Raw genomic sequence first — 16080 nt, 5'->3', positions numbered from 1 at the left:
CTTCTAAGGGACTTTGTTCCCTTCTCACTCGAAGCGCTCGCGCTTGTTAAAGAGTGGCGTGCTGTCATAGCAACCATGTTACGTTCCGTTTGTCCTACGAAGGCCGTCTAGTTTAAACGAGATTTGTTTAAAGGAGGACACTCGGTATACTGCAGCCTTCAAAGGACGCTTCCTACCTAGCATGCAGCCTTCCGATCGAGACTCGCAGAGTTCTTTGACTTTTACCGGAAATGGCGCCTTATGGGCGTAGACATCCTGGTGCCAGCCTTACAATGTCATCCCACCCACCCATATTATGTTACAAAATCACAGGTCAGCTTGAGCAACCATCTGCTTAAAGGCGAAGACAGTTGAGTTTTCGTTCTCCTTTCGCCCCACGACAAGAAAGAGCGAACAGCCTGCATTTGCAATATTCAACTTAGATTGAAAAGGTATTTATGGTAATTGCATGCACTGCTATTAAAACTCCCTTGTTTTGCACGATGAATGCATAACTCTCGATCATTCAGTTGCGCACTTTTGCTTACGAAGTGTTTTTGTTATTTGAACAAACTGTAACGGGGTGTTTCGACATTGTGGTAGCCGAGCTGAATCTGTGCATGCATTAACTTAACCTTTGCACTCTCTGCATTGCAGGTTGTCAATTACTATATGTACTATATGGCGTCGATTTGCATGCATGAAGGATCATAAAAGTAAAAAATATTCCTAACATGCACTGACGTTGACCTTATTTTTCCTCAAACTTTTTGTATTTGCAGCAGTAACACAATTTCAAGACAAGCAACCGTAAACAGTCTTGAGAATATGGTTAAAAAAATAAATAAAACAAAAGGGCAAGTTAATGAATTTGAAAAGCAGTTTTCACAAGTCTTGGTTTTCATATTGTCATATTCGAAAGGGTTTTAGTAGTACATCTTAAGATTATGCACTTACTTAACAGGTTCCCATCCAGAACAAAATGGCCCAGAAACTGCTTCTGTCCCTGCCCGAGTTTCAGAACCTATCAACTGGTACTTTTGTGGTGAAGGAGCCACTGAATTTCTGGGGAGGAGCGAGAGTGAAGCCGAAAGATAAGAAGAACTCCGAGCCAGTATACGAACCTGCAACGGGTATGATAATAGAATAAATAATACTTTTTCCATGCATACTAATATTTGAATATATTTGGTGATGTCCAGTGTTGGGTGTAATTGGCTTACAAAAGTAATTAGTTACTGTAATCTAATTACTTTTAGGCACAAATGTAGTGTAACTGATTACATTTTAAATTCTTGTAATCAGATTGTAGTTACTGACTTTCAATGAAAGTAATTACTTTTCAGTACATTACTTGGGTTACAAATATTTATAAAAAATATTATTATGTGTAATAAATAATCACAAATATGTGACAGCTGAAGGGTGTGACAATGAACAAGGAGAAAATAGACATTATTTAGAATTTGTTGAGCAGAAAAACAAAAATTGTTGTGACAAGTGTTTTAGAAAGTAACTTAAATGTAAAGTAATACGTAATGTGATTACTTATATTTCATTGGAAAAAGTAATCTGATTGTAATTTTGGAGAAGTAGTTGGTAATTTCTAGTGGATTACTTTTTTATTTTTTATACTTAATTTTACCACTGGTGTTGTCATCATAACTAAATGCACCCCTATTAATCTTGTTCCACCTTTAACCGTATTTCAGTGCCCTGGTTTTACAAGTTGTGCAAGTTATTGATTTACTAGAATTACCCTGCAGACTATTGCTTCACATCTCATTTAAAAGATTATAAAAACATGGAAGCAAGTATTTTAAGTCTAAACACTTTTAATTTAATTTTGGGACTTAAAACGAGGATGTGCTCAGAAATGAGCCTTCCTCCTTGTAACATGTCAAATGCTTGTACTTCACTCTTGGTTATGTTCAAAGGTCGTGTGTTGTGTGACATGATTCCCTGCGGAGAGGAGGAGGTTGACCAGGCCATTAAAAGTGCTCATTCTGCATATCTCAAGTGGCGTAAACTATCTGGTATGGAGCGGGCCAGGATCATGCTTGAGGCTGCCAGAATTATTAGGGTAAAAACCGTTATAATGCATAATGCTGCTTTTAAAGATAATTTAATAAATTGAGAATCTTATAGATACTGAATCACTGCATTCACACTGACCGTGTGTGACCGTGCATTTTTGTTGCATGTATCGCTTTTAACTCAACAGAGAATACGGCAAAAAATACACTACAAACATATTTAACCACAAAATCTTTTGCAATATAGCCATGTATGAAACAATGTTAAAAACTGGAGCTAACTATTCAGTCATTGTTTGAAACTACACATCTGTTGAACTTGCTTGTTCCACACACACTGACAGGTACACAAACAAAATCTCTGTTCAGTAAGACTGAATTAATCCAGATGACTTAAGCAGTTTATAGTTACACTTTTGTTTTGATTATTCAACATTTGCATGTAATGTGATCCCCTCTAATGTAAATAAGATTTCACAACGATCAAGTTCATAAAAATGTTCAATGGCCAACTCGTAATCATTTTCAAAATGAATGGCTGTTATTGAAGGAATATGTAATATATTTAACCACTTTATTCTATGTATAGATCTGCAGCTCTTTCACAAAAAAGTTTATTATTAGTTATTTAATGAACATTTCTCAGTTACTTTACAATTATAGATTCAGCCTAACATGAGGTTTTGCCCAAACTTGTTTGTTGTACAAATCTTTTAACAACTTGGCTGTGACCACCTCAACTATCTCAAGCAAACATTAAAGGTACACTTAGTATTTTGTTTCTTCTCAAAGGTTTTACACACAAAGAACTGAATATTACTTTTGACAAATACATTAATAATGATGTACACCTTATAATTCGTAACCCACCAGTTCTGGGATGTTTTTGCTTGCATTTTTGAATAAATCATCATTGCTGACCGTGAATAGGGTATTTCCACAATTGCATTGGTAATTGAAAACCTTTGCGGGGCCGATTTCTCTTCCCAGTCAGCATAAGGTCTAGGGATGGGCGATACCACTTATTTTCTTTTTGATCCGATACCAGTAATTTCATGTCCATTATTGTCGATACCGATACCAATAAGATACTTCTATTAAATAGATTTTTTGTGATTTCTTGGGATAAATTGGGCAATTGAAAATATTATTTGTAGTCATAATTTGTCATTATTATTTTTTTAAATGTTTTTTATATTTTGTACAATTGTGAGCCTAAACAGAAAATTATTAGACTACTGTTTTGTTTACCCTTACAAAAATTAACCATGGTTTCACTAAAGTAACTATAGTGTAACCATGGTATTTAGTTAAAACATAGTCACCACACAGTGAACCACTACTACAATATTACTCTAGCAAAACCATGGTTTCAGCACTGATCCTTCTTGTTTGAACAAGCCTTGTGACGGTGCAAGCGCTTGTCTGTTGTGTCTTTCAGCATGCATGTTAAGATGAGCGGAAGAAGAAATAGTTCCCATCCTGCACAATTTGCTAATGTAGCCTAATCCTTTTTATTTAACTTAGAAGCTTATGATTATTGTTCATGGTCATGGTAACCAAATAATAATATCCCTAGTTCAAAAAATTTTTTTAGAATCGATATTTTTGTGTGAGGATCGATATTTTTGATACAACATCAGTATCGGAAGTATCGATACTTTTAAGATCGATCCGCTCATCCCTAATAAGGGATCGTATCGAGTTAAACGTGGACAAAAAATACTGAATGCACCTTTTAAAATGTAACTACCAATTATTGAACTTATCTGTCATCATGTATAGGAGCGCAGAGAGGAAATTGCTAGAGTGGAAGTGATCAACAATGGCAAATCCATTTTTGAAGCTGTAATGGATATTGACATTGCTTGGCAGTGTATTGAGTACTACGCTGGCATCGCACCTACACTGACAGGTAGGCTTTTTTCAATCTGAATATTTGGAACTGGGTTTGTTACCTTTGCAGGTCCATAGCTAGTGGGATGAAAAGTGGTAACAATTCTAGTGGCCCACAACAAATTAGAAACCTTTTTTGTTTTTATGGGAAAGAGGCCCAGAGCAATTCACAGTACAGTCAGGGGGCTCTTAATACCTTGCTACAGCAGAATTTATGTATAAATACTGGTTGATAAACTTTATGAAAAAAGTAGTGGTAGTTGATATTCTCAAATCTGATTGGAAATATTTTATACATTATATCTAATAATGGATTTTGTGTTCTCAGGCCAGCATATACAGCTTCCAGGGGGCTCTTTTGCCTACACCCGAAGGGAGCCACTGGGTGTGTGTGTCGGCATAGGAGCCTGGAACTACCCCTTCCAGATAGCTGCTTGGAAGTCAGCCCCAGCAATGGCCTGCGGTACGTGAAGAATGCTTTATTTATCTGTAATTTAGTGTCTGGATTGTTATACATGCTATTCTTTTTTTCTTCTTTAAGTGGAGTAGTTATTAAGAATCTTGTTTCTATTCGTCTTTTGTTTCTCTCTTTTTTTTTTTCTATCATTTCCCTTACTCCCCATTTCTTTCACAGAGGTTCTGATCCTCTTTTTTTTTTTTTTTCTCAACATTCTTATAAAACCATTGAAATGCATTATCTCTCCCTCTTAGGCAATGCCATGGTGTTTAAACCATCACCCATGACCCCAGTGACAGCAGTCATTTTGGCAGAGATCTATAAAGAGGCAGGTGTTCCAGATGGACTCTTTAACGTGGTACAAGGAGGAGCTGAGACTGGCGGACTGCTGTGTCACCATCCCATGGTGGCCAAAGTGTCCTTCACTGGCAGTGTTCCCACTGGAAAGAAGGTATTGCATGAAAAGAAAGTCAACCTGAAAACAGTTACATTAATGAAAGGTAGCTAACAAGAAAATCCCACATCAGCCACCTTTGTTGAGGTTCCATGTCCTCACTCTAATTTAAATAAACATAGTTCTCTTACTAACATTCGCCTCTGGAAGCAGTGACACCACGTCTCCCAGCCGACAGACCAATCACAGCAGTGATAAATGAGCCCCACCTCCCTATCTAAGACACCGTTCTTGGAAAGGAGGATGCTGGGGCCGGCTTGACAAAACACGTAGACATTTATTGTTGCACTTTTCAGTCACGCACATTAAGGCCGCTTTTCAGTAGTACACAAAAGGTTTGCTTTTCAGCTTCACTACACATAACTCCGTTGGCTTTTCAGCTCAACACTACACATAAACGGCTTCGTTGAGTTTCTCTCTATCCCTGTGTCTCTCCCCGACTGCAGCTCTCGGCGGGTTTATCTTTCGCCCGTTAACGCTGTAATCAGCCACAGCTGCGAGATAATCCACTGCAGGTGTCCAACCCGGCCTCACTCTTCACAGTCACCGCTCGGCCTGCCCCGCTCTCCCCACACCGCCACAGGTCTCTTCTTCATTCTAGTTCTCTTCCCTGTGAAGATTATTGGAAGTTATCCTCAGCAGGACTCGCAAGGTGTGGTCGCTAAACAGTTCGTTAGACGAGTTGTTCAGGTACATCGCAGAGCTCTGCTTTTTTTCTTTTGCAAATATATTCACTCCGGGCGTAAACAGTGCGTCAAGGCAGGTTTACATATTTTTTCGGTAGAGTTAAAAGCGGTTATAGCTTCTACCCTCTCCTGCATGTTGTGGTGGTGTGGCAGATCGGCTGGTTTTATCACATTAAGGAGAGATCTGGGGATTAACACAGAATCGAGTAGAATGTTTTTGTGAACTGGATCTGTGTTCTTAAGCTCAGGTTTCTGTAATGGCGACTGCAAGCTCACGGAGCGGTGGAGCAAAGGGGAAGGATCCCTCCCGTCCATGCGCGTGTTGATCTATGATCTCGCCCAAGGATTCCCACCCGCTCTGTATCGCCTGTCTCAGGGTCAAACATGTGCAGGTTGCACTCGCTAATCCTGAGTGTTGCCCGAACAGTGCAGGTCGCGGTGTTGAATAATGGGGATCCCTGTGAAAGACCCCCCCCCCCCCCGTCCCAGCCGCAAGGACAGCACAGCTGGGGTGATTTTAATGGATGATGTTTCCACCCATCTGCCTCCCATCTTTGAATATGCCCCTTTGGCTGGAGACAGGGAAGATGAGGAAGAGGATTAAGACAGTGATGGCCTTTTGGAGGACAGTGGCGATGAGCGGGGAGAATAGCATCATCCTCATTCTCAACCAGGCAGCGTGATGGATGTGTCCCCCTCTCCTGTCCAGGGAGAGCTGGATCTGGTTGAAATGTGTAGATGGGTGGCAGCCATCAACAGGCGGTCACAGCAGGTGGGCCAGGGTGCAGAGAAAGACCTGAATGACAGTAAATGGCTGCCGTCTCGTGCTGCCCCAGTAAAACAATTGATTCTTGCCGTCCAAGTGTGCATCACGGAGATGCATCGGCTTATTTTGGGACAAGCCGTTTTCTCGCAGAGTGCCTGTTAAAGGTTTCTCTAGGCTGGATGAGCACGGGATGGATGATCTAGGGATGTCCAGCCCCCCTCCGGTCGAGGCATCGGTGGAGAAACACCTCCACCCCAATCATCGGGGGCATTTTCGTCTGCTGCCCCTTCATTGCTGGGAAGGACGGAGAGATTATCGGCCTCCATTTATCAGAAGATCTACCAATCTTCAGCCTTAGCCGTAAGGGCTCTTAATGCCTCCTTGATGCTGGGGCACCAGACGCGGCATTGTGGGAGGAGATCTGCGTCATTGCACTGTTTTGTGAAATGAACGTCTCTCGAACAGACATTCAAAAATCATAATTTTTCATATGAATCTATCAAGGAGGTCTATAATACCTAAAAAATCTATCTAATAATATTTGCGATTTTAAATGTTGCTTGCAATAAATTTTTTGTTTCGTCAGGATACACGGTTGGGCTGCATTCCATTCAAGTTGGATGTGGGATATTACTACTTGATATCTCCGACCATGAATGCATTCCATTCTCCGATATTTGGAAGATGACGTTTAAGGAAACAAAAATGCAACACTCCCGTTAGCTTAGCAGGGGTTTGACTCTCATTAGAGATGTCTCCTAGCAACCCGACTGATAAACAATGCTGCAGCGCGAGCATTTGTGCTTCAGGTGTTCGATTATCAAAAGAGATTATAATGTTTTATACACCTGTTTCTGCAGGCATTTGTTAAGCTTTAATATCATGTAATGTGGAAACGAACTAATTTATCTCCCTGAGTGTCGACATGTTTGTGTGACATCATGCCCCTGCATCTCGGCGAAATCGGAGTTGAGAATTTCTGCATGAGCCTACAAGTTGTAATTCTGACTTCAAGATGCATTCCATTGCACTTTTCCTAGTAGGAAGTTGGAAAATCCGACTTTCCGAGTTGAATGAATGCAGCACTACTTTTCAAAACTTGATCCGACACTGAATGCTCCAGCAGCCTAATTTACATTTAGAAAACTCCTGATGTTGCTATAAGGATCTCTTTCTCAATGGCAATACCAGCAGTGATGACAGCCGACTCGTCAGACAGCTTGATTTTACGCTTTTCGCTCTTGAAGCTTAAAGCATGATTGCATCACTCAAGGCCAGCTAGAAGGCCTCGACCGGGACATATCCTAAAGATCACACTCACCAAGAACAAATAAATCAATCTGATTGGCTGATGAATCTGACAGTCTGACTTTAGTTGCTCATTCATTTGCACTGTTGAGGGATTCTGAAGAAATTCTGAAGGCCTGATGGGGTGGAGCTCAGACTCACGCACTGCTTCGGGCATGCGATTTGTGAAACAGTTGTCACACTTTGCTTGTAAGCATCAAGGCATAAATTCTGACTGGATAAACTTTTCGTTTCTCTCTATTTTTTTGTAGATTAAGAGTGGAAAGCGATTTAAAAAAAATACATGGGCAAAAAGGTGATTGAGAATGAAAGGATTAAAAATATGTTTTTATTTGGCATGTTAGGCCAGCAGAGAAGGCTTTGCTGGCCCTGAGAATTCGCCACTGTCTATGACTGTGCTCAGCTTGTGCAGGGTTCCCAGAAAGCTAGCGAAATAGAGGCTGCCATCTTTGCTCATGGGTGCTCAGTTCCGGGATCGGGTGTCACGTGACTGATCACTCATCAGTGGGAATAGATAAGGAAATTTTTTTTTTTATCAATTTCATGCTTTTAAGAGCCTTTCAAAAACAGTCCATCACCGGATGATGATGTGCCATAATGTAATGAAATAATTTACATTGAAATGGTTCTTGGATTTATTTCATCATAAAACACTGCTTCTTTTGAATGACTGTCTATGGGGAAACATGCTTTTTGCCATCGGGTGGTGTAGTTCCAGCATCTACCAGCAGGTGCTAACAGGGACCTGCTAACCAGCCAATTCCTGACCCCCTGCTCTGCTCACACAAAGTTGGGACATGGTCCACCCCTGGGTTTTATTTACAATAGAATGGGGTTATCGCCTGCAATTCACTGTAAAACCACCTTTCTTCAACAGTGTTAATGTCAACAGCGGAGGGGGAGTCAGCTCAGATTTTGGAGGAAGAAATAGCCAATTTGCTGAGCAAAAGAGCTATAAGGGTGGTGGTGGCGGCGGAGGACAGCCTTCAGGGTTTTTACTCCAGGTATTTCATCATCCCCAAGAGAGGGGGAGGTCTCCGTCCCATTCTGGATTTGTGGAACCTCAACAAACACCTGGTAAAAATTCAAAATGCTCGCGCTCGAAACCCTCTTTCAATTTGTTCGTCCCAGAAACTGGTTTGCCTCAGTCGATCTGAAAGATGCATATTTTCACCTTGGCGTTTACCTGTCACACAGAAAATTCCTAATATTTGCTTATCGGGGAGTAGCCTATGAATTTTTGACGGTGCCTTTCGGACTGTCATTAACACAGTGTTCAGCAAGTGTGTGGAAGCAGTGCTAATGCTGGGTCTCAGAGTGTCTGCTTACCTAGACGATCCACTGCTCTGTGCTCCATCGCAGCAGCAAGCAGAGATACTGTAGATAAGAGAGTGCTGGTGTCTCATTTAGAGAACATGGGTTTCAAAATAAACAAGACAGAGCTGTCTGGTGCCCTCGCAGGAAATAATATATCTGGGTCTCAGATTAAACTCTCATCATCTAATCATTTCTATCATCGAATCGATTCGCAGCTGTTTGTCCCTTTTTCAGAGAGGGGAAAAAGTCTTATTCACACTGTGTCTACGCCTATTGAGTCGTCTGGCCTCGATGGCGTCAGTCATTCCTTTGGTACTATTGCGAAATGAGAGTTTCAGCTCTGGATAGCAGCGCAGCTCTTGTGTCCTCGCAGTCACTGAAATTGCAGGGGGACAGTGACATCAGAGGGGGAATCCCCGCTTTCCTTCACATGGGAATCTCTTTGGGGGCGGTCTCGCTGAGGAAAGTGGTGATGACAGACGCGTCACTCACAAGTTGGGGCGCGGTGTGCAAAGGCAGAATTGTGAATAGGGTTTGGCCCGCATCACTATGCAAAGTGCACAAACTTTCTGGAGTTACTGACAGTGTTTCTAGCATTGAAGCACTTTTGCACTTTGTTCTTTCAAAGCCACAATTTCCTAGTCAGATCGGACAACAGTGGCATACATAAACAGTCAAGGGGTCACACGTTCACAGCGACTTAGCAGCGTTGTGTGGAACAGTGCGTGCTGTCTCATTGCGGGTGACGCACGTTCCGGGAGTGCTGAGTACGGGGGCGGATCTCCTGTCCAGGGGGATTCCTTTGTACGGAGAGTGGAAGCTTCACCCTCAGGTTGTGAGTCAGCTGTGGGAGAGATACGGACGAGCTGCTGCAGATCTCTTCGCATCACACGAAAACACTCATTGCCCTCTGTTCTTCTCTCTGGTGAGAGAAGTTGCTCCTATGGGTGTGGATGCTCTAGCGCAGGGGTGTCAAACTCTGAGTTTAGCTCAAACCTTAATTAAACCCACCTGAAGCAGCTAATCAAGGTCTTCAGGAGTGCTTGAAGATTACAAGGAGGCATTTTAGAGCAGGGCTGGAACTACACTCTGCAGGGCTGCGGCCCTCCTGGAACTGAGTTTGACACCCCTGCTATAGCGCATCCGTGGCCATACGTGCTACTTTACGCTTTTCCCACATTGAGTTTAATCATTCCAACTCTTATTAGTGTAAGAGAATGCGGTCACTTAGTCATACCGATTGCCCCGTACTGCCCAGGCAAACTGTGGCTGGCAGAAATAATAACTCTTGTTTGGCCAGCCTTGGACCCTCCCGCTGCGCAGGGACTTGCTGTCGCAAGCATGGGGTGAAAAATTTCACCCCGACCCGGACCAAGTAGCTTTTGGGCTTGGCCAGTGAGAGGCTAAATTTGAGTGTCACGGGTTTACCCCCGAGGGTGATTGAAATGATTCAGAGCACGAGGGCTGCCTCAACGCGCTCTGCATACCATCAGAAATGGAGTGTGTTTGAGCAGTGGTGTGCACACAGACACATTGTTCCATTTTTATGTTCGGTGGCAAACGTTTTGTGTTTTCTTCAGGAACTGTCAAGTGGGAATTGACTCAAGTACAATAGGTCAACACCCGCTTGTTTGCAGGTTTATGAGGGCCGCTCAGGGTTTGAACGGTGTATCAAAACCGCTAGTTCCGTCATGGGATCTGTCAGTGGTTCTGAACGTGCTTTCACAGCCTCCCTTTGAGCCAGTTGAAAGTATGGAATTGAAGCTCCTTTCGCTAAAGGCAGATTTGTTAATCACCCCGAAGTGAGTTAGAGAACTCCATGATTTGTCGGTACATCACTCTTGTATGCGTTTTGCAGTGGATTTGTCCAGAGTGTCTCTTAAAACGATCCAGCCTTTGTGCCTAAAGTGAGTGACCCCACGCTCAGCTGTAAGCCAGTGGACTTGCTGGCTTTTCACTGCCGTTTTCTTCGGAGTACAAGTGACTTAATTGGGTGTGTCTGTTCGTACTCTGTCTCATTATGTAGTGGAAGCTATTATAATAAGTTATAATAGTCTGAGGTTGTGACCTCCAGAGAGCTTGAGAGCTCAGTCTACCAGAGGCATTGCTACCTCGTGGGTGCTGTTTAAGGGCATATCAGTCCAGGACATTTTGTGTGGCTGCAAATTGGGCGTCGCCTCACACTTTTGTCTGATTTTACAGACTGGATGTTACAGCCGTCATTGGCTCCTTCAGTCCTTGGTGTGGGTAGTCAATATGCCGATGTGTAAACCCTCCCCCCAATCTTTGCAAGTTGGTCAGGTGGGTGTACATTGGACACTTCAAATCGGTTGATGGTCTGCTTCGGACAGCATATCTGCAATACGGGAGTTGGCTGTATCCCATAGTGAGATACCAAACGAATGTTAGAGAACTTTTGGTTACTCAATTAACCCTGGTTCTCTGATAAGGGGAGTGAGGTATCTCACCACACTTCCCTCCTTGCAGTTGCATGGAGAAGAGATATGCAGAGAATGAAGAAGAGACCTGTGGCAGTGTCTTATATAGGGAGATGGGGCTCCCTTATCACTGCTGTGATTGGTCTGTCACCTGACAGATGTGGTGTCATTGCATCCAGTGTCGGATACTCCTGAGGCGAATTCCCATAGTAAAACCTCACTCCTGTTATCGGAGAACTGGGGGTTACATGATTAATCTAAAGATTTGTCTCTAGAAATGCAAGGGTTTTAAATAATGTTTAAATGGATATTTACAAAACTCATAAATAAACATTTTGTTATTATTTACTCACCCTCATGTTGTTCCAATCCAGCATGCTTTTTTTTCTGGGAAAACATAAATTTGAGTTTTTTTTTTGTTTTTTATATATATAATTTTTTCACAGTTCTTTCCATGAACTCCTGTTGTATAGTGACCATATCAGTCAAGCTTCAAAAACACCATAATAGTATTCTTAAATTAGTCCATATGACTTGTGTGCTGTATTACAAATCTTCTGAAGCCATATGATTGCTTTGTGTGAGGAACAGACCAAAATTCATAATTCCGTGATAATCTTCTTTTCTGCAGAAGCTCGCATCTAGCCCACATTCATTTACAAAGTTAGCAGACATATCACCTTATAGCTCAAGACTGGTTGCCCACAGAAGCAAAGCAGGGTTGAGCCTGGTCAGTACCTGGATGGGAGACCTAAAACTAGAAAAAAACTAAGAAAACTAATTAATAACTAACAAATAACCATACATTAATTGGCTCTATATCTGTACTCTCTCCTCTCCACCAATAGCTGGTGTGTGGTGAGCGTACTGGCACACTATGGCTGCCTTCGCATAATCCAGATGGATGCTGCACACTGGTGATGGTTGAGGAGAGTCCCCTGTCCAATGTGTAAAGTGCTTTTGAGTGTAGTGTCAGAAAAGTGCTATATAAATGTAACATTCATTCATTCATTCATTCATAAAAATAAAAAAAGAATATAATGTTTGGTTCTCGCTTGTGTAGTAACCAATGTAATTTTGGTGTCGGTGACGTCAACGCACCATTTTTTTTTTAATCTAAATGTGAAGGCATGTTAGATGCAATCTTCGGTGGCAATAAAGATTATCAGTAAATAACAATTTTGGTTTATTCCTCACCAAAGCTTTCAAATGGCTTAAGGAGACTTGCATTATAGTTCATGAGTTGTACGAACTACTTTTATTGTGATTTTATGGTGTCTTTGTCCTTTTTGGAGCTTGTCAGATATGGTTGCAATGACCTGTTGTTGTAAGAAAAGAGCTGCGTAAAGATTCTTTAAAAATATCTACTTTTGTGTTCCACTGAAAAAATAATGGCACAGGTTTTGAAAGACATGAGGGTGGGGAAAATAATAATAGAATTTAAATTTTGCGGTAAAATATCCCTTAAAAATGCATGCTTGTTTTATTTTATTAACATTTTTAACATGGATTGATATACCTTTCCAATAAAGGTTATGGAGATGGCAGCGAAGGGTGTAAAACAGGTCACTCTAGAGCTTGGAGGCAAGTCACCATTGCTCATCTTTAAGGACTGTGACCTGGAGAATGCAATCAAAGGGGCCCTCATGGCCAACTTCCTCACCCAAGGACAGGTGTGTACTAGGTTATATGTGAATTTACAAAATTGTCAAGCTAGTGGCCTAGCCCATTAGCTCCTGCTGGTAGATGCAATAACTACTCCATAATGCTGCCAAAAAGCCAGTTTTTCTTGAACTGATAAATTCAAAAGCAGCCATGTATTGATTGCAAATATTTCATTATATTATATTGGAGGTTTTGCCAGTCTATTTAAATACAAGATATTAATATTGCTATACATTTCCCTAGGTGTGCTGCAATGGAACACGGGTGTTTGTGCAGAGAGAGATCATGCCACAGTTCCTGGAAGAAGTGGTAAAGAGGACCAAAGCCATCCCTTTGGGAGATCCAATGCTTGACGGGACACGCATGGGTGCTCTTATTAGTAAACCGCAAATGGAAAAAGTGTTAGGCTTCATCAACCAAGCTAAAGAACAGGTATTGCAGTACAGCTAGCTATTAAAAGTGATAGTTTACCCAAAATGGGAAACTCTGTCCTCATTTATTCACCCTCAAATAAATGTCAGGCAGAATGACAGCCACATTCACCATTCACTTTCTTTGTATGGAAGAAATTTTTTTGTAATGAATGTGAATGGTGACCAAGGCTAAGTTATAATTGTTTGGAACAACATGAGGGTGAGTGAATGATGACCAAATTCGTTTTTGGGTGAACCATCCCTTTTAACTTCTTTTTCAACTTTATATTTATGACTGTTTGTGAACATAAAACTTGTTGTCATTGGCTTTAGGGTGCAAAGGTGTTGTGTGGAGGAGAACGATTTGTTCCCAGTGATTCCAAACTGAAAGAAGGATACTTCTTGTCCCCATGTGTGCTTGGTGAGAGGAACCTTATTGTTTGTGTCCTCTTCTTTCTGTTCCTCTTTGTTTTGAACAAATGTTAAACTTATTCTCAAAGTTTGCTTCATTCTAATCCTCCTTTTCTGCATCTATACTCTTTCTTCTACTGATATACACACAGACAACTGCAGGGATGACATGACCTGTGTAAAGGAGGAGATCTTTGGCCCTGTGATGTCTGTTTTGCCTTTTGACACAGAGGAAGAGGTTCTTCAAAGAGCTAACAACACAACATTTGGCCTGGCATCTGGAGTATTCACCAGGTAGCTCTGCCATCACTTATATCATTATTGTATGACTTTGACCTGACTTGTAATAGGTTAATTTTCTCAACTGTAAACACTGTGACTTTGTAGCACTTTAAAAAAATCTCTGTTTTGAGCGACCTGTCCAGCTCTGACAACAACATTGACTCAACCAATGGTGTGAGTTTGGGGAAGGACTCACTTCATCTTTAAAAATATCTGTATTTCTACATATACATCTGTTTACTATTTCAGATTTCTTTGCTTTAACTCCACTAAAACATTTAATATGAGGTTCTCTTACAAGTTGACTTGGATTAGATTTAACATTCTGCTGTACTTTTTGTATTTAGAGATATAGCTCGTGCCCACAGAGTGGCTGAAAACCTTCAGGCCGGAACATGCTTCATCAACAACTACAATGTCAGCCCTGTTGAGGTTCCTTTTGGAGGCTACAAGATGTCAGGTACTCAAAACTTATTGTTACTGTATATCTTTTCTGCCAAGTGTACCAGTTCACATACATACAAGAGAGATCTAACATCTTCCTCTTTCCTTTTAGGCTTTGGAAGAGAGAATGGCCAAGTGACCATTGAGTACTACTCTCAGCTCAAGACTGTAGTGGTGGAAATGGGAGATGTGGAAAGCGTCTTTTAGACAATTGTTGGGCTATCCATCAGCATTCCTTACGGCAATGTGATTTTTGCAGTGTGTTCAGATCTTTAGCTCTTTCTGTGAAGTTTGGGACCTAGCATATTTAAAGTACATTTTGAATTGGGACAACTAATGGGCCTTTACTAGTGTAGCCATTTTAAAATGGCTTTAAAACAAGGATACACCTACAGTATATGCTCATGTTTGAACTGCTAAGCTTAAGAGCTAACTCTTTAGGCAAGAACTTCATTTTTGTAGCAATTGTAGAATGTCATTTTTAATGTTAGCAGTCCCTGTAACCATCCATATTTCTGTCCCTTTCCAGTTCGAGAATGCCATAAACTGAGTTGGTAGATTTCCAATATGTGAGGTTATTTGAATAGGCTTCGCTGTTGTTATCTATGTATGTTTTTCAGTGTTGTGAAACATTTGTGTTTGACAAATGGTGTCACAGATCTATCAGCTAATAAGTGCCTTCCAGTATCTTCCTACAGATAATTACATCTTATGATAGAACACTTTGATGGTTGACAAATTTATAGCATTTCAAATTAAAGTGCCTTGGTTTCCAAGTTGAAAATTGTATTATTTTACTTTTATGTTACGATTGTGTTGTCTACTAGGTGAAATGTTCCAGATGTTTTTGGCATCACAGGCATGAATAACTTAGATATTTTATAATATTAAGAAGTATGCTTATATTATTTGCTTCTCAGCAAAATTGGGATATTAAAACTGAATCCCACATGATGATATTCTTATTAAACATATTCTTCTCCGCCGTCCACATGCTACTTCAGCAGTGGTCTGGGCAATAATTTGCAACAGAATCATGATGGGACACCTTGAAGATCTTGAATGGGATTATGATTATTGAGACCCATCTGCTAAAACCTGTCCATTTTATGTGCACGTGTCCCTATTCAAAAATCAACTCCATAATTCTGTTTGGTTCATGCTTTTGTAAAGTATGAATATAGATTGTGATTCACATAGTTATGCTGAAAAGGCTCTTCCCTCATTTCTGATGCAGGATTAACAAAGAAAGATTTCAGAGTGGCTGTTTAGTCATTTGTTGCACAGAATTGACACAATGTGACAGTTTCTTGTCTGACTCGAGTTTATATATAATCCAAAAATCCTTGACTCTGAAGGCTTATGCTTTCACTGCAAAAAATAATTTTCTTAATTAGTAGATTACTATTTAAATATAGCTGCAAGCAGCGATGATGGGCCCAAGCACTACGGCGCCATCACCACCTGGTGGCTTTAGCAAAACAAAGCATGGTGGCCGCATGTATTTGAGAGGGTAAATATAAGAGGA

The 16080-nt window shown here is 41.0% G+C and overlaps 1 protein-coding gene across 1 annotated transcript; it reads left to right on the top strand.

Annotated features, from left to right (window-relative positions):
- Positions 1 to 264: 264 nt before the first annotated feature.
- Positions 265 to 15336, top strand: LOC127414608 (4-trimethylaminobutyraldehyde dehydrogenase A-like). The gene is made up of 12 exons (XM_051652770.1): positions 265 to 431; positions 944 to 1112; positions 1917 to 2062; positions 3801 to 3930; positions 4240 to 4374; positions 4623 to 4819; positions 12870 to 13010; positions 13246 to 13434; positions 13749 to 13836; positions 13979 to 14120; positions 14456 to 14568; positions 14665 to 15336. Exons 2-12 carry the CDS (start codon positions 962 to 964, stop codon positions 14757 to 14759), a joined length of 1527 nt encoding a protein of 508 aa, XP_051508730.1. The 5' UTR covers positions 265 to 431; positions 944 to 961; the 3' UTR covers positions 14760 to 15336.
- Positions 15337 to 16080: the final 744 nt, after the last annotated feature.

The sequence above is a fragment of the Myxocyprinus asiaticus genome, chromosome 24 (assembly GCF_019703515.2).
Source record: "Myxocyprinus asiaticus isolate MX2 ecotype Aquarium Trade chromosome 24, UBuf_Myxa_2, whole genome shotgun sequence".
Taxonomy (NCBI): domain Eukaryota; kingdom Metazoa; phylum Chordata; class Actinopteri; order Cypriniformes; family Catostomidae; genus Myxocyprinus; species Myxocyprinus asiaticus.
Note: the sequence above shows the minus strand (reverse complement) of the source record. Positions and strands in the feature narration are given on the sequence as shown.